The sequence below is a fragment of the Lynx rufus genome, unplaced genomic scaffold (assembly GCF_022079265.1).
Source record: "Lynx rufus isolate CCGP_SWC_20201006 ecotype Redwood Valley unplaced genomic scaffold, mLynRuf1.p SCAF_4, whole genome shotgun sequence".
Lineage (NCBI taxonomy): Eukaryota > Metazoa > Chordata > Mammalia > Carnivora > Felidae > Lynx > Lynx rufus.
Window position 1 is genome coordinate 114,597,411 of NW_025814856.1, and position 21,895 is coordinate 114,619,305.

General features: G+C 39.7%; 1 protein-coding gene across 1 annotated transcript in view; it reads left to right on the forward strand.

Moving 5' to 3' along the window:
• The first annotated feature begins 1,499 nt into the window (after nt 1-1,499).
• DNAH11 (dynein axonemal heavy chain 11) overlaps nt 1,500-21,895 on the forward strand; it is a 352,793-nt gene continuing 332,397 nt past the window's right edge. The window contains exons 1-5 of the mRNA XM_047094654.1: nt 1,500-2,065; nt 3,591-3,734; nt 19,654-19,850; nt 20,656-20,854; nt 21,598-21,697. Coding sequence (XP_046950610.1) covers nt 1,703-2,065; nt 3,591-3,734; nt 19,654-19,850; nt 20,656-20,854; nt 21,598-21,697 — 1,003 coding nt within the window. The 5' untranslated portion in view covers nt 1,500-1,702. The remainder of the gene's footprint in view (nt 2,066-3,590; nt 3,735-19,653; nt 19,851-20,655; nt 20,855-21,597; nt 21,698-21,895) is intronic.

Here is a 21,895-nt window from a genome sequence, read left to right on the forward strand (position 1 = left end):
AGCTCAGAGCCTGGAGCCTGCTTCAGATTCTGTGTCTCCTTTTCTCTCTGCCCCTCCCCTGCTCATGCTGTGTCTCTTTCTGTCTCAAAAATAAATAAAAACATTTTTTTAAAGTTTTTTTTTTAAGTCCATTGTAAGGTGTTTGCAGTGATTCCCAGACTGCTTTTGGAGGATCAAGGATTGCTGTGGCCCGTACATACCACCCTTAATGGCTTAAAGTCATTATAAAGGCTTTCCAGGAGCATATGCTAATTCAGGAATCTGATTATGTTACTAGAAAAGCTTACAGATGGTTATCAGACTAAATTCCAAAAAGAGAAATAATTGAATCTCTAAGTCTTGCTAGAAACACCTATTTATCAAAATGAGGGTTTTTTTGTCTGTTTTGAAAGAGCTAGTTCGTGAGGGGGGTGGGGGGGAGGAGGCAGCAGAGGGAGAGAGGAGAGAGAATCTCAAGTAGGCTCCATGCTCAGAGCCCACTGGAGGCTTGATCCTACCACCTGGGATCATGACTTACTGGAAATCAAGAATCCCAAGGTCAACTGACTGAGCTACAAGGGCTCCTTCAATAATTAGTTATTATAATGGATTGAGGGCAACACTCCTCCATAGCTCCCATGAAAGGAATGGGGATTGAAGTTTTTGTTTTGAAATGAACAATTAAAGCGGACCCATTAAAAAAAGTTTTAGTTCAAGGACTCCTCCCACAGAATTCTGGCTATTTCAGTAATCCAAGTTTATTTAATAGACTCAACAGATGTCAATATGCCATATTGAATTTCCATTGCAATATCATGGGGACTGTTTTTAGTCTGGAACTTTTCTCCCATGATCTTTTATTTACTTTTGGATTGCACGATAATTCTAGTACTGCTTTGCAATGCACAAAGAGCGCTATCCATTCTCTTATTGGGCATATTAACATTCTAAGTAGCAGGCTAGGATCAGAATCAGGGCTTCGAATACCTAGATCTTTATTTCCACAACCAGAGAAGTCGCACTGCCGGGTTAGCTCTTTTCTGGTACTACTCAGACAACCTGCAGTAAGGTGAATAAAAGCCCTCAGCACTAGGTCTGAATGCCGGTTCCACTTTCTCCTTGTCGCGCAGCCACTTTGTGACTTGGTTCCCTTGCTCATAAGACAAACTGAGCAGTCGAAGCCCTGACTTTCTAGGGATTATATGAAATAAGGCTAAGGATTTAGCGCGGAGCTCGGCACAAGACAGCACTGCATAAACTATATTAATAAGTGATGGGCTGTTACTCTCGCTCCCTGGGAACCCCACGGAACGTCCAGTAGGACAAGGTGTCGTTGGGCAGAAGAAGCCACCCACTCAGCGGCTGAGACACGAGGAGGACACGCCCTCCAGAGCCGCCCCAATGGGAGGAGCCCTGAGCCGGAAGGCCTCAGCCGGGCGCTGACCCCGCCCACAGCTGACTGGGGCGGGGACGCCGTCTCCCGGGAAACTGGACGCGCAGCTCCGCTGGGGTCGGAGCCTCAGCCGGTGGGACTAGCAGTGCGTGCCACGCCCGCAGCCAAGTAGCAGCAGGTGTGGGCCAGCGGCCACGCTGCTTGCAGTCGCCGGAGGGGGTGGGCGTCTGCCGCGGCGCGTGTGGGGAAAAGTGTCCTCGCCCACCCCAGGCTGGGCAGGGACGCGAGCGTGTGGAGCAGACCGACCCAGCATTCTCTTGGACGTGCGTGATGGCAGCCCGGGAGGTGTTCGGGATTCCAGAAGACGCAGCCCTTCCCCTAACTCCGGGCGCTGGCCTGGAGGTGGTGGGCATGAAGGAGCTGGAGGAGGAAGGGGTGGAGGAGGAGGAAGAAGAGGAAGAGGAGGAAGAGGCGGCGGCGGCCAGGAGAGCTCGGAGTTTCGCCCGAGACGCGCGGGTGCGCTTTCTCGGCGGCCGCCTGGAGCTGATGCTAGGGCTCTCAGCGGAGAAATGGAGCCAGCATTTGGAGAGCGAGGAAAACCGGCACGTCCTGGGAGAGTTCCTGGAGAACCCCAGTCCCGCATGCCTTGTCTTCAGCGTCGCCGCCGCGGGACCACTCGCAGTCGCCCGGGAGGTAAGGGGCGACAGGCTAAGGGACCCTGTCAGGCTGCCAGTACGGGGACAGGCCAGTCGCGTCCTTGGGTTCCCTTGGGGCATGCACTTAGGCGCTTTAAGAAACTTTCTTTGGGAGCCCTTGCCTTGGAGTTTGCAAAATCACCCACGTGCGCCCACTCTGCAGTTAAGCAACTGTGGATTAGTTTTCTAGAAGGTTAGTTTGCCCAACCCAGATAAAGCAGGAAAAGCTACACTACACTTTCTCAACTGCCTAGGCTTTGGGAACAAGGTGGGTTCTCTGTGCCAGATAACTTCTGTTTTCAATAGCTCTTGGGCCAATCTGGGGTCCTGTCTTTAAAAAATGTTTTAGCAGAGCCTGAATAATTTTTCATATGCTAAGTCTGTCTGTTACATTTAATCCTAGGAAAAATATTTAGTCTTTAAAAAAGGAGTGCTCTGGCACTCCGCGCACACATGGTGTTTACCAGCCCTGGAGGGAGAAGGGGGGCAGTCCTTTCTTTCCTTCCATCTTTTCTTTCTTCCTTCCTTCCTTTTTTTTTTTTTTTTTTAGACTTTGTAGTTGGAGGTTAAGGTATCACTTATAAATACAGTATTTGTATTCAGCATTTATTTTTATTTTTATTTTTATTTTTATTTTTATTTATTTCAGAGAGAGCATGAGCAGGGTAGGGTCAGAGGGAGCGGGACAGAATCTTAAGCAGGTTCCACACTCAGTCAGCATGGAGCAGATGCGCGGTTGGATCTGCCACCCTGGGTTCATGACCTGAGCCAAAATCAAGTCTTTAGTGTTTACAGTGCCTCAGTGTAATGTGTTGTATGTGTGAAGTGTTTATCATCGCTGTGTGTCACTTTAATAGTTGGGAAATAGGATCCCAGAGAAAGAGTAACAGGAGTTTGCCTTAGGGTTTTGAGATCTGAATTTTTTTGTTTTGCTCTTTTCCCAATTATAACTAATTAAAAATTTTGTCAAACAAGGAGATAGGATACTTAAGTCTAGGATTACTTAAGTTAAATAATCATCATATCTGAAGAAATAGCTCAGTACTTGTGGAAATGTTAAAATATCTTCATTCAACATTTTATTTTGAGGATAGATTTACAAAGTAACCTCTTGTGCCTGAACTTCCTTTCACTTTGGTTTATTTCCAAACTACAAAAAAAAAAAAGGTTATAAAAAGGAATGACCTTTCCTAAGATAGAAAAATGCTAAATTCTCCTTATATTTATTTTTAATAAGGAGATGTTAGGGTATATAATGATCTTGGGTAATTGACAAGCCTCTTTAAAGGTGATATTTACGTACCAATAATGCTATGGAATTAGCATTATAAAAGAACAAAACTATACGGTTTGCAGAAGGTAGGGCAAAGAGCTGTGGAACTACCTTATTTATAAAGGTAGGCAAGATGCCAGATTTTATTCCTTTTTTAGCAATCTAGCTACAAGTTAGATAGAGCAAATCCTATGTGTTAATATGGAAACTACGCTGTGAACTTGGACTAATTATTTTGCTCTTGTTTCAGATTCCAAGAGATGCAAAACATAAACTTGTTTATATTGCCAAGAAGATTACTGAAAACATTGGAGTAAATGACTTTTCTCAAACGGTTTTATTTGGAGAGTTAACCGCCTCATCTTTCGGACATGTAACTGCTTTCCTAGATGAGGTACTAGTCTGTCCTTAATATTTGAATCTTTAATTTATCTCTATGGCACTTGGAATTATTCAGAAAAACTCTGGTTAAAAAAAAGAATGTAGAAGCCAATAATCTCTTTAGGTGGATGCAATGTGGTTAACTGTTTCTGAATGAGAGGATACTGATAATATTCAACAGATGGTAATCTGTAGGATTATCCTTTTTCTCTTTGTTTATAAATATGGGAAGTAAAAAGAAGCTTGAATAGGCTCTTGTAATTAGCTATAGGTTTTAAATTTCACGTTGAATAGAGACAAACTTAGACTTTGGAAGCGTGTATCATAAGTTTTTCAGATTTCTGTTAGTTTCTGTGACCCTCAGGTCAGATAATGTGGAAAGATAATAGAAACGAAATTTTTGAAGTGGTTGCTTTAAAATTCTTCTTTCTGTCCCCTTAAATCAGAGAAATGCTGTCTAAACCCAGGTTATTGATACTTGAAATAAAAGTACCTTGGGATTTTTTTAATGTTTTTTTTTTTTTTTTAAATGGGATTTAATGTGGGATCCTGGGGATTTTATTAAAGTCAGGCTGCTCCAGTAGGTCTGGGGTGGGGCCAATCTTCTACAATATCTGATCTCATAAGATTCTGTTTGTTGATGTATGTCTTTGAGGAAAGATGTACCAAATGACCAGGTTCTGTAGGATTAGAGCAGTGATTCTCAAACTTTGCTGAACATTAGAATCACCTGGGGAACTATCTAACCTGCCTTTACCCTGGTCAACCTTAATACTAACTAAATCAGAATGGGGTGGGAGCCAGGTGGTTACAATGGTTAAAATCCCAATTCTAATGTGCCCCAAACTTTGAGAGCCCCTGGGTTAGATAGAAGTAAATCAGATCTCTGTAATCAGTGCATTTCTGCCAAGGCCAGTGCTTAAGGTAGGAATAATTCCCAGAATATTTATTACTAACGATTTGCCAGTCTCTCTGTTGCACGCCACTTCTACTTCCTGAGTCTCTTTCTCTTTCTTTGGACTAGCCAAAGTCTCTAACTCCCAACTTCACCTTACCTCTGTTTCCCTCTCCTCCTGTTGAAATTACTCGGTTTTAGATGATTTCAGGGACACACCGATAGAGTTTTCTATCTTTACCTGGGACACTTTTTGGTCTGTAGCAGAAGCTCAATAAATTTTTACCGAACTGAACCTGATGAGAGCATTTCACATGAAATGGGAATGACTCTTGGTCATTTGAAACTAGACTGCCATCAGCTGGGGCTTGGAAGGGCAAGGATGTACTCTTTGTTTCAATTCTTACATTACTGTCTGTCTGGCAACAGACAGAAGATACACAACTCTTGCAAGTTCCTCTGATCTTGGTGTGGATTTATCTCCATACCAGGGTCTGCATTCCACTCTGAGAAAGATGAAATGAAAGAGAGTAAGCTGTCCACAAGTACATTTATTGTAGGTATAAGCCATCCAGAAGCTCAGAGTTTAAGTGGTTTAGAAGATTCATGTAATTATGCTTGAAGATCTGAGTATTGGGAACAAAAAAAATGAGATCACACTTAGGAAGTCACTTGGGTTTACTTTTGGACAAGACTTACATTCGGTATGAAGAAGGCCCTAAGGCCTGGCTATAGATGATTGGGTTGAAAACATTTTTATAAGGATTGTCTTTGCTTCGTATCCAGTGTAGCTCGCAAGATTGGCTGATTAACGGTGGCTTATGATGATGTGCAAGGCACTCCCAAACTTCTCTCTCTAGCCAAGATCTTTTTGCCTGAATTTCAAACTCGGAGATCCATTTGTTTTCCTGAAATTCACACTTGCATTTTAATAAACATCCCAAACCTGTCCAAAGTTGAACTGACCTTCCCCAGCCTCCACTGCATTACTTGTGGCTATCTCCACAATAGTGGCGTGAACGCCTTCCTTCCAGTTGCTCAAGCCAGAAAATTACTGAGACAGCCCTAACTCTTTTGTGTCACACGTTGTATCCGTTCTGGCAGGAAATCATGCAAGTTCCTGCTGGTGGGAATGCAAACTGGTGTGGCCACTCTGGAAAACCATATGGAGGTTCCTCAAAAAATTAAAAATAGGCCTACCCTATGACCCAGAAATTGCACTACTGGGTATTTATCCAAAGGGTATAGGTGTGCTGATTTGAAAGGGCACATGCTTCCCAATGTTTATAGCAGTGCTATCGACAATGGGCAAAGTATGGAAAGAGCCCAAATGTCCATCAACTGACAAATGGATAAAGAAGATGTGGCATATATATATATATATATATATGTATATATATATGTGTGTACATATATATATACAATGGAATATACATATATATATATATACATATATTTATACAATGGAATATTACTTGGTGATCAAAAAAATGAAATCTTGCCATTTGCAACAACATGGATGCAACTAGAATGTATTATGCTAAACAAAAAAGTCAGAATATATCATTCATATATCATATATCAAATTATGATATATATCATATATCAAAAGTCATTTATATATCATATGATTTAACTCATTGATGGAATTAAAGAAACCAAATAGTTGAACATAGGGGAAGGGAAGGAAAAATAAGAAAAAGAGAGGGGGGCAAACCATAAAAGTTTCTTAACTGTAGAGAAACTGAGGGTTGCTAGAGGGTGTTGGGTAGGGTAATGTGCTAAATGGGTGATGGGCATTAAGGAGGGCATTTGTTGGGATGAACACTGTGTGTCATCGGTCAGTGAGGAATCACTAAATTCTCCTGAAACCAATACCACACTATATGTTAACTAACTTGGATTAAAATAATATTTAACAAAAGGAAATCAGGCAAGTTCTACCTTCAAAATACATTCAGAATCAGCCTCCATACTCCCCTCTCCTGCTGCCACTCTGGGCTGGTTCACCATTGTCTCTCACCTGTGCTACTGCTTTCATCTCTCTCTCTCTCTCTCTCTCTCTTTTTTTTTATGTTATTATTTCATTTCATTTTGTTACATTATATAGGAATTAACATACAGTGTTATATTAGTTTCAGGTAGACAATAGAGTGATTCAACAATTCTATACATCACACACAAATCCACACCAAGATCATGATGAATTCATGTTCATCATGAAAAGTGCACTCCTTAATCTCCATTGCCTATTTTACCCATCCTCCTACCCACCTCCCTTCCTGTAACCATTAGTTTGTTCTCTGTAGTTAAGAGTCTGATTCTTGGTTCATCTCCCTCTCCTTTTTTTTTTTTCCTTCACTCATTTGATTTGTTTCTTAAATTTCGCTTGAGTGAAATATGGTATTTTTCTTTCTCTGACTTAATTTGTTTAGCATTATACTCTCTGGATCCATCCATGTCATTACAAGTGGCAAGATTTCATTCTTTTCTATGGAAAAATAATATTCCATTTTATGTATATACCAAATCTTCCTTATCCATTCATCTGTCAATGGGCTGCTTCCATAATTTGGCTGTTGTTAATAATGCTGTCATAAACATAGGGGTACGTGTATGCCTTTTAATGAGTATTTTTGTAGTTATTGGGTAAATATCTAGTAGCGTGATTACTGGATCATAGGGTAGTTCTATTTTTAATTTTTGAGCAGCCGCCATACCTTTTTCCAGAGTGGCTGCACCAGTTTGCATTCCCATGCTTTCATCTCTTAACTAATCTCTATGCTTTTGTGTGGTTCCCATCTAGAATGTATTCCCAACATAGCAGCTAAAGGGATTCTGTTGAAGCATGAGTCAGAACATGTAACTTCTCTGCTCCCGTTTTACTCTGAATAAGGGCCCAAGTGCTTTTAGTAGTCTAGACTTTGCATGTTCTGTGTTCTCTGTGGATCACAGCTATCAGCCTTACCTAAAAACTTGGTAGAACTGTAGAATCTCAGGGTCGTCTTCAGAGCTACTGAGGCAGGATCATCATTGGTTCTTAGGTGTATTAAAGGATGAAATCCCTAGTCCAGAATCTGTGACCTGACCTCCCTGTGACCTCTTTAAACTCTTCTCACTTGCTAACTCGTGACCTCCTTGCTGATCCTTAATTGTCTCAGGTACACTGTTGCCCCTACTATTTCTTTACCTCCCTCAGAATTCACTCAGCTAACCCCTTAATGTCTTTCAAGTCTTTTTACTCATGTATCTTTTATTAAAGCCACCCTTGAGGAGGGTAGGGACTAGGGTCAGCAAATGAGGCACCCACTTCAAGAGCAAATTTATAGGGAGGCAAAGGGAGCAAAAACAAAACAAAAAAACCCCTCAATATCAGGATGAAATTTTAATACAGTATTTATTTTATTTTTTTAAATTGAGATGTACATAATATTTATATGAGTTCATGGTTTTTTATTTAATGCAATTTATTGTCAAATTGGTGAACATATAGTGCGTAAAGTGTGCTCTTGGTTTTCGGGGTAGATTCCCGTGGTTCATTGCTTACGTATAGCACCCAGTGCTCATCCCAACAACTGCCCTCCTTTCAATGCAGTATTTAAAAAATAAATAAATAAAAATGAGGGGTGCCTGGGTTGCTAAGTCGGTTAAGTCTCAGACTTTGGCTCAGGTCATGATCTCACAGGTTCTAGCCCTGCATTGGGGTCTGTGCTGACAGCTCAGAGGCTGGAGCCTGCTTTGGATTTGGTGTCTGTCTCTCTCTCTTTCTCTCCCCCTCCCCACCCCCACACTGTCTCTCTCAAGAAATAGATAAACATTAATAAAAAATCAAAATGAAAAAGTCAACATTTAAATAAACAGTCGATCACTAACAGTACTGTATTAGATCATATTGGAGGCTGAAGCAAAAATAAACCCATAATACTGATGTTGCCTTTATTTAAAAATAGTGATAATTCATCATTTTTGTTGCATTAATTTTGATTTAAAAAGTATCTTAAAAAATTATTCGTCTTGATTACTGAGTTTTTTGGTGGCTTTTAGATTCTATTTCCTGTGTGAATGCCTCACTTGCCTAACCCTAGTCCCAGCTTTGAATCTTTGTTTTGCTCCCTGTTGTGGCCCAAACACCCAAGACGTTGCCTGACACGTAGTAGGAGCTCCGGACTTGTTACATGAATGAAGGTCAATTAAGGGCTAATATCCTGTTGTTATAAGAGACCAAACACTGAAGCTTCAAGGTATTTCTTTAGAGAAGCATTTGGCATATGATCTCTCTTTCCATTTGGATTGTTTTGGACCGGTGAAGAGGATACTCGGGAAATTTTATGCTAATCTCATTTATTCATTTAATCACTGTTTATTGAAGACCTACTCGTTGCTAGTGACTGGCCACAACACATGGTAGTTAGTGATGTAGTTTGTGTCCCCAGAAGGCATGTAGTCTGATGAGGGAGGCAGGTTGCTGAGCTTGCAGTAGGAGGACACAGGAGGCTCCTGGAGGAGTCTTCAGCATCATGGGGTGGGAGCCTCGTGATGCTCCCCACACCTACAGGGCTGACAGGGGCTGGGGACTCTGAAATAGGATGATCCTAGGTCTCAGTTTGCCTGGGGTACTTTTGGCTTACAACTGTCAGAGATCAGTTAATGTCCGCTAAGGATTTTTAGTGTTTCTTTGTACTCTCGAAAGCCTCCAGAATTGTATGGTAAATTATGTGGTCCCCATAGTGTTGAAGGACAAGGAGGAGATAGCTAGGTGTAGGAGGAGAAAGGGCTTTCTGAGCAGAGGGAGAAGCACTACAAAGGCACAGAGGTGAGGAAATGCAGGTTCTTTTTAAAAAAAGGAGTAAATTAATGTAGCTGGATCGGGGAACCTGAGCTGGGAGGTCGTGAGAAACAAGGGTGGAGAGACCGATTAGAAAATAAACAGCCACATAACTTTTTCAGGTGGTTGCCAGCAAAGGCAATGATCAAACCCAAATTCATGTGTTGATTGGAAGACGGCCGTGGTGGTGCATGTTCTGGGAAGGTTTTTTATCAGGGCCGGCTTGATTGGGAAGTTGTACAGTCACATGGAATGTCAGTGGTCATTGGTGACTTGCATTCCAAGCTAATCAACCTCTGATTTATACATTAACAAAACTCTCTGATTTATACATTAACAAAAGACATGACATGCAGAGGACTGCTGAATTGGTCATCCTGTTGAGTGAAGGAGAGACTGTTACTGAGGTAGTGAAGTGGTCTGTAAAGTACTGAGGGAGTTTTCTAGTGTTTGGCTTCTTAATGGGACGGAATAAAAAAGGGATGGACCAAGTATTTGAACTGCAGGTTGGGAATGTCATTTGTGCCTTCATGTTTAGTTTTTTCTCATTTAAATGATCTAATGTATTCTCACTTGCATTCATTATGAACCGTTTTTTGGAGTTTGACTCAGTGATTTATGGGAATTCATGCTGATGTGCTAGGGACTCCCAGACTTGTGTCTCCAGCCTGGATCTCTCTCTTAAACTTGAGGCTTAGGTATCCATCGTCTTGTGGACATAGCCATTTAGTGTGTAATGTCTCAAATCTGACATATCCAAAGCTGAACTCCCAATCTGCTCTTCAACATTCTTAATGTGTTCCTGTGTACTCTTACTTGTAGCTGTATTATATTTTATAATATTTAGCAAAAATATTTAAAATGTCATGTAGTTATTTCTTTTTAAAAAAATTTTTTTATGTTTATTTTTGTGGGAGAGAGAGAATGAATGAATGAGTGGGGGGAGGGGCAGAGAGAAGGAGAGAGAGAATCCCAAGCCGGCTCCGTGCTCTCAGTGTAGAACCTGATGTGTGGCTTCAATGCACAAACTGAGATCATGACTTGAGTCTAAATTGAAAGTCAGACACTTAATTTTCTTTCTTTTCTTTCTTACCTTCTCATATTACTTCTTTTTTTAATTAAAAAATTTTTTTTAACATTTTGTTTGAATCCAAGTTATTTAATATATAGTAATGATTTCAGGAATAGAATTTAGTGATTTATCACTTACATATAACACCTCCTCCCAACAAGTGCCCTCCTTAATGCCCATCACCCATTGAGTCCATCCCCCTACGCAACAACCTGCCAGCAACCCTCAGTTTGTTCTCTGTATTTAAGAGTCTCTTGTGGTTTGTCTCCCTCTCTGTTTTTATCTTAGTTTTGCTTCCCTTCCCCTATGTTCATCTTTTGTTTCTTAAATTCCACATATGAGTAAAATCCTATGAAGTATGACTGACCTACTTCGTTTAGCGTAATACACCCTAGTTCCATCCACATTGTTGCAAATACTAACATTTCATTCTTTTTTGATCACCAAGTAATATTCCATTTGTGTGTGTGTGTGTGTGTGTGTGTGTGTGTGTGTGTATACACACATATATACATATATATCACATATTCTTCATTCATCAGTCAATGGACATTTGGGCTCTTTCCGTACTTTGATTATTGTCAATAGTGCTACTGTAAACATTGGGGTGTATATGCCCCTTTAAAACAGCACTCTTGTATCCTTTGGATAAATACCTAGTAGTGCAATTGCTGGGTTATAGGGTAGTTCTATTTTTAATTTTTTGAGGAACCTCCATATTGTTTTCCAGACTGTCTGCACCAGTTTGCATTCCCACTAGCAGTGCAAAAGGTCCTCTTTCTCCACGCCCTTGCCAACATCTGTGTCACTTGAGTTGTTAATTTTCGCCACTCTGACAGGTGTGAGTGGTACCTCATTGTGGTTTTGATTTGTATTTCTCTGATGATGAGTGATGCTGAGCACTTTTTCCTATGTCTGTTAGCCATCTGGATGTCTTTGGAAAAGTGTCTATTCAAGTCTTTTGCCCATTTCTTCACTGGATTATTTTTTTTGGGGGTGTTGGGTTTGATAAGTTCTTCATAGATTTTGGATACTAACCGTTTATCTGTTAGGTCATTTGCCGGTAACTTCTCCCATTCTGTCATTCGCCTTCTAGTTTTGCTGTTTTTCTACTTCACTGTGCAGAAGTTTTTTATCTTGATGAGGTCCCAATAGTTCATTTTTGCTTTTGTTTCCTTTGCCTTGGGAAACATGTCAAGTAAGAAGCTGCTGTGGCCAGCATCCAAGAGGTTGTTGCCTGTTCTCTCCTCCAGGATTTTGATGGTTTCCTTTCTTAAATCTAGGTCTTTCATCCATTTTGAGTTTATTTTTGTGGATGGTGTAAGAAGTAGTCCAGGTTAATTCTTCTGCATGTCGCTGTCCAGCTTTCCGAGCACCATTTGCTGAGGAGACTGTCTTTGTTCCACTGGATACTCTTTCCTGCTTTGTCAAAGATGAGTTGGCCATACCTTTGTGGGTTCATTTCTGGCTTCTCTCTTCTGTTCCATTGATCTATGTGTCTGTCGTGCCAGTACCATACTGTCTTGATGATTACAGCTTTGTACTACAGCTTAAAGACTGGAATTGTGATGCCTCAAGCTTTGGTCTTCTTTTTCAGGATTGCTTTGGCTGTTTGGGGTCTTTTCTGGTTTTATACAGATTTTAGAATTGTTTGTTCTAGCTCTGTGAAGATTGCTGGTATTATTTTGATAGGGATTGTGTGGAATATGTAGATTGCTTTGGGTAGTACTAACATTTTAACAGTATTTGTTCTTCCTATCCATGAACATAGAATGTTCTTTTCCATTTCTTTGTGTCTTCTTTAGTTTCTTCCGTAAGTTTTCTATAGTTTTCAGTGTATAGATCTTTCACCTCTTTGGTTAGGTTTATTCCTAAGAATTTTATAGTTTTTGGTGCAGTTGTAAATGGGATTGATTCCCTGATTTCTCTTTCTGCTGTTTCATTATTGGTGTATAGAAATGCAACCAATTTCTGTACATTGATTTTATATCCTGCGACTTAGCTGAATTCATGGATCAGTTCTAGCAGTTTTTTGGTGGAGTCTTTTGGGTTTGCCACATAGAATATCATGTCATTTGTGAAGAGTGAAAATTTGACTTCCTCCTTGCCAATTTGGGTGCCTTTTGTTTCTTTGTGTTGTCTGATTGCTGAGGCTAGGACTTCCAACACTATGTTGAATAACAGTGGTGAGAGTGGACATCCCTGTCTTGTTCCTGACCTTAGGGGGAAAGCTCTCAGTTTGTTTTTTTTTTTCCTATTGAGATGATATTAGCTGTGGGTTTTTCATATATGGCCTTTATGATCTTGAGGTACATTCCTTCTCTGCCTACTTTCTTGAGGGTTTTTATCAAGAAAGGATGCTCTATTTTGTCAAATACTTTCTCTGCATCTACTGAGAGGATCATGTGGTTCTTGTCCTTTCTGTTATTGATGTAATGTATCACATTGATTGATTTGCAGATATTTAACCTGCCCTGCATCCCAGGAGCAAATTCTACTTGATCATGGTGAATACTCCTTTTAATGTATTGTTGTATCCAGTTGGCTAGTATCTTGTTGAGAATTTTTGCATCCATGTTCATCAGGAAAAGTGGTCTGTACTTCTCTTTTTTTAGTGGGGTCTTTGCCTGGTTTTGGAATCATGGTAACACTGGCTTCATAGAATGAGTTTGGAAGTTTTCCCTCCATTTCTACTTTTTGGAACAGCTTCAAAAGAATAGGTGTTAACTCTTCTTTAAATGTTTGGTAGAATTCCCCTGGGAAGCCATCCAGCCCTGGATTCTTGTTGGGAGATTTTTGATCACTGATTCAAATTCTTTACTGGTTATGGGTCTGTTAAAATTTTCTATTTCTTCCTGTTTCAGTTTTGGTAGTTTATATGTTTATAGAAATTTGTCCATTTCTTCTAGGTTGCCCAATTTGTTGGCATATAATTGTTCATAATATTCTCTAATTGTTTGTATTTCTGCAGTGGTGGTTGTGATCTTTCCTGTTTTCATTTGTGATTTTATTTATTTGGGTCATTTTTCTTTTTGATCAGCCTGGCTAAGGGTTTATCAATTCTGTTTGTTCTTTCAGAAACCCAGCTTCTGGGTTCATTGATCTGTTCTGTTTTCTTTGATTTCAACATCATTGATTTCTGCTCTGATCTTTATTATTTCCCTTCTTCTGCTGGTTTAGGGCTTTATTTGTTGTTTTTTTCCAACTCTTTTAGGTGTAAGATTAGGTTGTGTATTTGAAACCTTTCTCCTTCTTTAGGAAGGCCTGGATTGCTATATACTTCCCTCTTATGACCACCTTTGCTGTATCCCAGAGGTTTTGGACTGCCATGTTTTCATTTTCAACGGCTTCCTGTACTTTTAAAATTCCTCTTTAATTTCTTGTTTAGCCCATTCATTCTTTAGTAATATGTTCTTTAATCTCCAAGTATTCATCGTCTTTCCAAATTTTTTTTTTTTGTGGTTCGTTTCAAGTTTCATAACATTGTGCTCTGAAAGTATGCATGATATGATCTCCATATTTTTGTACTTTCTGAGAGCCAATTTGTGATCCAGTATGTGATCTATTCTGGAGAATGTTCCATGTGCACTCAAGAATGTTTATTCTGCTGTTTTAGGATGAAATGTTCAGTATATATCTTTTAAGTCCATCTGATCCAGTGAGTCATTGAAAGCCATTGTTTCCTTGTTGATTTTCTGCTTATGTGGTCTATCCTTTGGTGTAAGTGGGGTGTTAAAATCCCCTACAATCACTTTATTGTTAACTATACATTTATTTATGTTTGTGATTAAGTGATTTATATATTTGGGTTTTACCATGTTGGGGCCATAAATATTCACAGCTGTTACAACTTGGTGGATAGACCCCTTAATTATGATATGATGCTCTTCTTGATCTTTTGTTACAGCCTTTATTTTAAAATCTAGTTTGATAAAAGTATGGCTACTCCAGCTTTCTTTTGATAATCATTAGCAGGATAGATGGTTCTCCATTCCCTTACTTTCAATCTGCAGGAGTCTTTAGGTCTAAAATGAGTCTTTTGTAAGCAGCGTATAGATGGGCCTTCTCTTCTTATACATTCTGATATCCTGTGTCTTTTGATTGGAACATTTAGTCCATTTAAATTTAGAGTGAGTACCAAAATATTTGAATTCAGTGCCATTGTGTTGCCTGTAGACTTGATGTTTCCGGTGTTCTCTGGTCCTTTCTAGCCTTTGTTGCTTTGGTCTTTGATGTTTTATTTTGGTCTTTTCTCCACTCAGAGTCTCCCTTCAAATTTCTCACAGGGTCGGTTTAGTGGTCATGAACTCCTTTAGTTTTTGTTTGGGAAACTCTATCTTTCCTTCTATTTTGGATGATAGCCTTGCTGGGTAAAGAATTCTTGGCTGCATATTTTTCCAATTCAGCATGTTGAATATATCCTGCCACTTCCTTCTGGCCTGCCAAGTTTCTGTGGATAGGTCTGCTGATAACCTCATCTGTCTTCCCTTATAGGTTAGGACTTCTTTCCTTTGCTGATGTCATAATTATTTCCTTGTCTGTGTATTTTGTGAATTTGAGTATGATATGCCTTGGTCATGGTCATTTTTTGTTGAATCTAATGGGAGCTCTCATTGCTTCTTGGATTTTGACGTTTGTGTGCTTCCCCAGGTTAGGCAAGTATTCCACTATAATTTGCTCACATAAACTTTCTTCCCCTTCTCTTTCTTCATCTTCTGGACTCCTTTGATTGGGATTTTATTCCTTTTTAATGAGTCACTGAGTTCTCTAAGTCTTGTATCATGATCTTTTGCCTTTGTTTATGTCTTTTTTTTCCTGCTTCATTATTCTCCATAATTTTATCTTCTGTATCACTGATTCCCTCCTCTGCTTCATCCATCCCTTGCTGTAGTGGCATACATTTGAGATTGCATCTCTGGTATAGCAGTTTTTTTAATTTCGGCCTGACTAGATTGTATTTCTTTTATCTCCACAGAAAGGGATTCCCTGGTGTCTTCTATGCTTTTTTCAATCCCAAATATTATTCTTATTATTGTGGTTCTAAATTCTAGTTCACATATCTTACTTATATCTGTGTTAAGTCCCTGGCTGTCATTTCTTCCTGTTCTTTCTTTTGGGGTGAATTCCTCCATTTTGTTATTTTGGATGAAGGGAAAAATTAATAAAGTGAAAAATAAAAATTAAAAAATTAAAAACAAAAAAAAAAGGAAGCTAGATCCTAGGTCTGTTTTGGTTTGCTTGTTGAAAGAAACTTCATAGAATGTAGAAAAGGAAAGGAAAGAAAAAAAAAGGTAAGAAAAAACTTACAAAATAAAAAAAAATTTGTATAATAAAATAAGAGAAAGAAAATGAAATAGAGTAATATATTAAAAAAATTAAAAATGAGTAAAAAAAATAAGTTTTCTTCTTTCTGTATTCAAGAAAGAGAAAGAAAAGAAGAAAAAAACAATTTAAGCCAAAACAGAAGCAAAGAAAATGAACAAATAAATGAACCAGCAAACAGAATGAAAGCTGAATGAATTTACATCCAGTTTCCCTTAGAACTGAAACTATGAAGCGTTCTATAGTCCGTATACCGAACAGGTGGAGTGACTTGTGCTAGTCTTCTCTGGGATGTGCTTGGAGGGCACAGTTGGGTGGTGCTTGGTGTAAAGCCTCTGTTCTCCATCAGGGTCGCAGCATAGCTGACTGGGGTGGATCCGTGTGCATCCTCACATGTGCGTATGCAGGGGAAGTGGAAATGGCCTCACCCAGCTCCCTAGTCTCTGGTGCAAGAATTTGTATACTCTCACCAACCTGTGATTAAGTACCCCTCCTTGATCTCAGGCCTCTGTCCATTCCCTGCCTCTACCGTGTCCATGTCCAAGCTGTCCACCTGCCAGGCAGCACCCCCCTCCAGAGTTTTATCTCAGATGAGGTTGTGTTTCAAAACCCCACACTTCAGAGACCCCTGCTGCTTGGACCTATGCCAGCTCTCTGGGGGGAGGGGCTTGCTGATCAGTGACTAGGGACAGCTTGCCCCAGAAAAGGTTCGTGTGATCTCACAGGGGCAGAGGTTCAGAGATTATGGCAAATCACTACACACAGCTGGTGCCAGGTTTCATTGCACTCTGGCGTCTTTGTCTCAATACCAGCAAACATGACTGCTCCCCAGGGTGTGCTGGGACCTTTGCCTGTGGGGAGGCTGTATGGCCTCTACCAAATCCACTCCAAGCAGGGAAACTGCTTCTCGCCGGGTGGCGCACAGACTCCTCAGACCCGGCTGCCTGCTTCTGGGGATTTGTTTTACTTCATTACCAGAGTACCGCCAGGGACTGAACTTTGGAACTTCAGACTCTGCACTCCACTATTTGTAGAATCCTAGGTGTTCAAAATGGTTTGGTGCTGCTCTAGCTGCATTGCAGGGATGAGACAAGCTTAGGGTCTCCATGCTGCTCCGCCATCTTAACTCCTCTGGCTAGTTATTTCTTTATGTATTATATTGGTCTAAATCTTTAAAGAAATAATAATTGTGAATTACTGTTATCCATTTGGCTTATCAAGCTAAAGTGGAAGTGTGATTTGGTTCTTATAGTTAGTATCTAGGTCCCATCCTTGGACATTGCAATTTAAGATGTCTGGGAGAGGCCTAGGCTCCCACATTTTGAAAGCATTGCCCTGGTAATAATAACTATTGACTTAAAAACCATTGTAAAAAGAAAATCCCTAGCTTAAAAAGGGATCAAAGAAAGAACATAGGTAAAGAAAACACAGCAGAGGTACCGTAGTTCATTAATCTATGTTGTATATATACGTATTGAATATGTAAGCATATTTAAATTATTTTATTGCTTAGGGGCGCCTGGGTGGCGCAGTCGGTTAAGCGTCCCACTTCAGCCAGGTCACGATCTCGCGGTCCGTGGGTTCGAGCCCCGCGTCGGGCTCTGGGCTCTGGGCTGACGGCTCAGAGCCTGGAGCCTGTTTCCGATTCTGTGTCTCCCTCTCTCTCTGCCCCTCCCCCGTTCATGCTCTGTCTCTCTCTGTCCCAAAAATAAATACAAAAAAAAAAAACGTTGAAAAAAAATTTTAAAAAATAAATAAATTATTTTAGTGCTCAGAAAAAGTTTGGAATTTTTCTTCTAAACCGCAAAAAGTAGGAAAACATTTCCCAACTGAGACAAAATAAAACCCCCAATTAATTGAATTACTTTGTGTATAGTTTAAGAAGATGTATTGTAATGAAAAAGCATATCCCAGGTCTATTTGTTTTGAATGATGTTTTTTTTTTTTCTTAATGTTTTTTTCTGAGAGAGAGTGCAACTAGGGGGAGGGGCAGAGAGTGAGGGAGACTCAGAGCTTGCAGCCTGCTTTGGGGCACAGAGCCCATCTTGGGGTTCAAACCCATGGCCCATGAGATCATGACCTGAGCCAAAGTCAGATGCTTAACTGAGCCACCCAGGCACCTCTGTTTTAAATGACATTTATGGAAACACGCTCGCGCTTTGACTAATTGCTCTGCAAAGCATGTGGCTCACAATTTCACAGTTTTATCTACAGCTTGTGACAGAAATATTCAAATTTAAAAGTAGTTGGCTTTGCCACAGAATCATAGAGTGAAAGTTTGAAACCATAACTGGTAAATTAGATATGCCAAATAACCAGAATTTTCCTCGTGCCTGTTATTTAGAAATAGTTGCTGATACTGGAGATTTAGAGAGTTTTCTAATGGGTCAGTGAATGTTATGCCCAATAAACTTCAAGTCTTCAGTCTGATTTCTAAAGCTCTTCATGAACTACCCTGCCTTTCTCAAAGCTAATCCCAGAGTGGCAGGTTTCCAGAAGCACTATACTTCTGGAGCCCTGAATGATTTTATTGGTGTTGAGTTTTCTGGAGTGCCTGCTCTGCAATTTCATCTTCAACATTTTGTTTATGTATTTTTAAGTTTATTTATTTTGAGAGAAAGCAGTTAAACGTGTGTGGGGGTGAGGGACGGAGAGAAGGAGAGTGAGAATCTCAAGCAGGCTCCACGCTGGCAGCACAGAGCCTGATGTGGGGCTGGATCCCACAAATTGTGAGATCATGACCTGAGCTGAAATCAAGAGTCGGTGGCTTAACTGACTCCACCCAGAAGGCCCTCATCTTCACCATTTTAATCAAGTAGCAACTTTTGTGGCAGGTCTTCCCTAACACCTGTCCCTTCCAGAGCCAGGTGTATATCCTGTGTCTCCACATTACATCCTGAACATGCCTCCAATCACGGTAGTTCTTGTAGCAAAAAGGAACTAACCCATGAGATTATCCCCAACAAAGACTGTTTCTTATTTTTCTGTTTTCCTAGCTTGACTTGTAGTCAGCGCTAAGCAGGAAAATGTAATAATACACTTTGGAAAGATTAGTTTCAACACAGAAAACAAAAGTAATTGTGTTGTCAAAATAGACAAAAGGTGGAGTAATTGTTTTCTGAGCATTTCAGCTAATGGAAATTTTGTAGTGTAATGCTGGTACACCAGGCAGACGATCAGAAAAAATGAAAAGTGTTTAAAATAGTAGCTACTAGAAAGGAGTGGGAAAACAAGAAGAGGCTATTAACTTCATTCACTCAACTCATTCTTATTAACGTCTGCCAGGCCCTGGGAATACAAAGATAATTCTTGAGGGTTTTCACATACATGGTGTCACATACATGATCCTCCCAACTCAGTGGGAGAGGGAGTTCCAAATAAGGTCCATCTGATTAATAAACATCTTTGTGACCATCAACCGGCATGCCACCCAGGGCTCGAGAAGATTACTTTTGCTTCCATGTGATTCGTAAAAATTTTTTTCATTCATGTACCTGCCAGTGTGCTCAGTTTGCATTAGGAAAGTAGTTTGCTTACTTGACATGGTTGTGTTTGTTTTATGCCGTGTTTGAGTCATTGGGAACTTCCACAAATGTTTGATAAATAAGTAAATGAGTGAACAAGCAGTATAGTATTTGCACTTTGCAAGTATTTGCCTAATTGATGATGTCTAAATGGAATACTGATTTTTGTCCTCTCTTTGTAAATTTGATATTTAAGAAATCGAGTGGTTTTGTGGCTGATTTTGTATGACAAGAAAATCTTTGAAGGAGTACACTGTCTGTAAATTAACTTCTTTTGGAAATGTTTCTCTTTAGATTTTAGTGCCCATTCTTTCTAATAGGAACAACCATAAATCCTGGTCCTGTTTTATTTCACAAGACATGGAACACCACATAGAAGCCATGAAAAATAAAATGCATGTCTTTCGGGGCAAAATGTTGAGAAGAACTCTTCTACCAATTCCCACAATTGCAGGAAAAATCGACCTGGATCAGAAATACTCAGAGACCAAGTATGTAACGATATGGTATATATCGGATATTAAAGTGGAGAGCCTACATACCCGATTAACATAGAAGCTATTAGCACAAGAATTCTATCATTTTTTTAAAAAGGTTGTACAGAGCACCGTGTATATTATTTCCTTACTAAGTACACTTTTTAAAACTTTATTTTAAAGAGAGAGTGCAAGGAGGGGAGAGGGACAGAGGGAGAGAGAGAATTTTAAAGCGGGCTCCATCCCATCCACGACCCTGGGATCATGACCTGAGCTGAAATCAAGAGTCAGATGCTCAACCAACTGAGTCACCCACATGCCCCACGAAGTACATCTCCTAAAAGCAGACTGCACAAAAAGCAGGCTGTAACAATTGACATGATGTCAAGAGTATTTTTTTTTTAATGTTTATTCATTTTTGAAAGACAGCACAAGCAGGGGTGGTGCAGAGAGAGAGGGGGACACAGAATCCAAAGCAGGCTCCAGTCTCTGGGCTGTCAGCACAGAGCCTGATGCGGGGCTCAAACTCACGAACCGCGAGATCATGACCTGAGCTGAAGTTAGATGCTTAACCGACTGAGCCATCCAGGCGTCCCTCAACAGTATTCTTTTAGCAATAATGGTTTAAGGTTATGATTATTTGTGTAACAATGTTTACATCACAACTAAAAGTGGGACTATAAAAATAAGGGATCTGATTCTGAAGCATTTATATTTGGAAAACTAGTTTATGGATACACCAAATAGATCTTAAGATCCGAGTGCTATCTTTATTTAGGTGAAACAATTTGTTTTTGAATTATTCTATTAATCATTTCAGTGTTTGTATGCTAGAGTCAAATGAAAGGACAGTACTCCATGCAATTGAGTCAGTGATTATTAAATGGTCACATCAGATCCAAGAAATCGTAGAAAAAGATTCCGTGCAGCCTTTGCTGAATTGTCTTCAGTCGAATCCTCAAACTGAACTGGATTTCTGGATGATGAGGAGAGAAAATCTGTCATGCATTTATGATCAAGTAAGTAGATAGCCCTACAAATTGCTTACAAATTGAATTAGAAAAGTCAGTTGTAGAATTTGGTTTCTACAGCAATGACTTCCAGTACCTTCAGAGGCTTAAAATACTGTTTTTGAATGACTTAATAGTCTGTTCTCGTTTCTTGTTCCAAAGTTTTATATGATAGGCACCTTAGAAATGAATGCGGATTAAAAGTAAGTTTGCCATTTGGAGAATATTTTGACAGCATTTAATAATTGGAAACACTGTGGCATAGGAGAGAGTCGTTCCCCAGGGAAATGTCAAAGATGGTAAAATTTAGTTGATTGAACTGATGTAGGAAGGAGTAGGGTCTTGCCGAGTGGAGGGATGTGGCTTTGGAAGAGCTAACTTTGGTTCCTCTGCTGTTTGCCTTACATGTTCCTTGATTTAATATCCTGCAAACTAAGACGTTCATTTGCATTTCATGTGTCTCTCAGATTCTCTGAAACACAGCAGGAGATTTTATGTGGGAAGTTTAATATTTTACACTTAAAGGGTTAATTGACACTCTGTGAATACTCAAGAGCTGTAAATGTAAAGTAAAATTCAAGCTTAAGGAAAAATTGCTTTTAAAAATTATTTTCAACTTGAAGCCAGATGAGTCTTTTTTTTTTTTTTTTGAATACTGTGGGTATTGTGCATGAGTAAAATACAAGTGTTTTATTACCAAATGTATCTATTTAGTCATTAATCTAGCTTGTATTAAATTTTCTTCAATTTAGCTTCAAGCTCCTATTGTCCTCAAAATGGCTAGGATCCTGCAGATCAAACAAAGCAGCTATTTGCCAACTTTGAAGGACATTTTTGTGGCTGTGAAAAATGGTAAGACTCTTGGTTTTTGGCCTGGCGTTGGTGTTCCTCATGATCTCATCCCACGCTGCCTGACCAGCCTCATCTGCCCTTCTACCATTAACATGTTCATGAAATGATTTCACTTGGCTCTTGTAATGATAAATTCGTCCTCATCAGTACTTTATTCTCTAGTTCTATTAAACTGTTTTTAGGGTATATTGTAGGTAC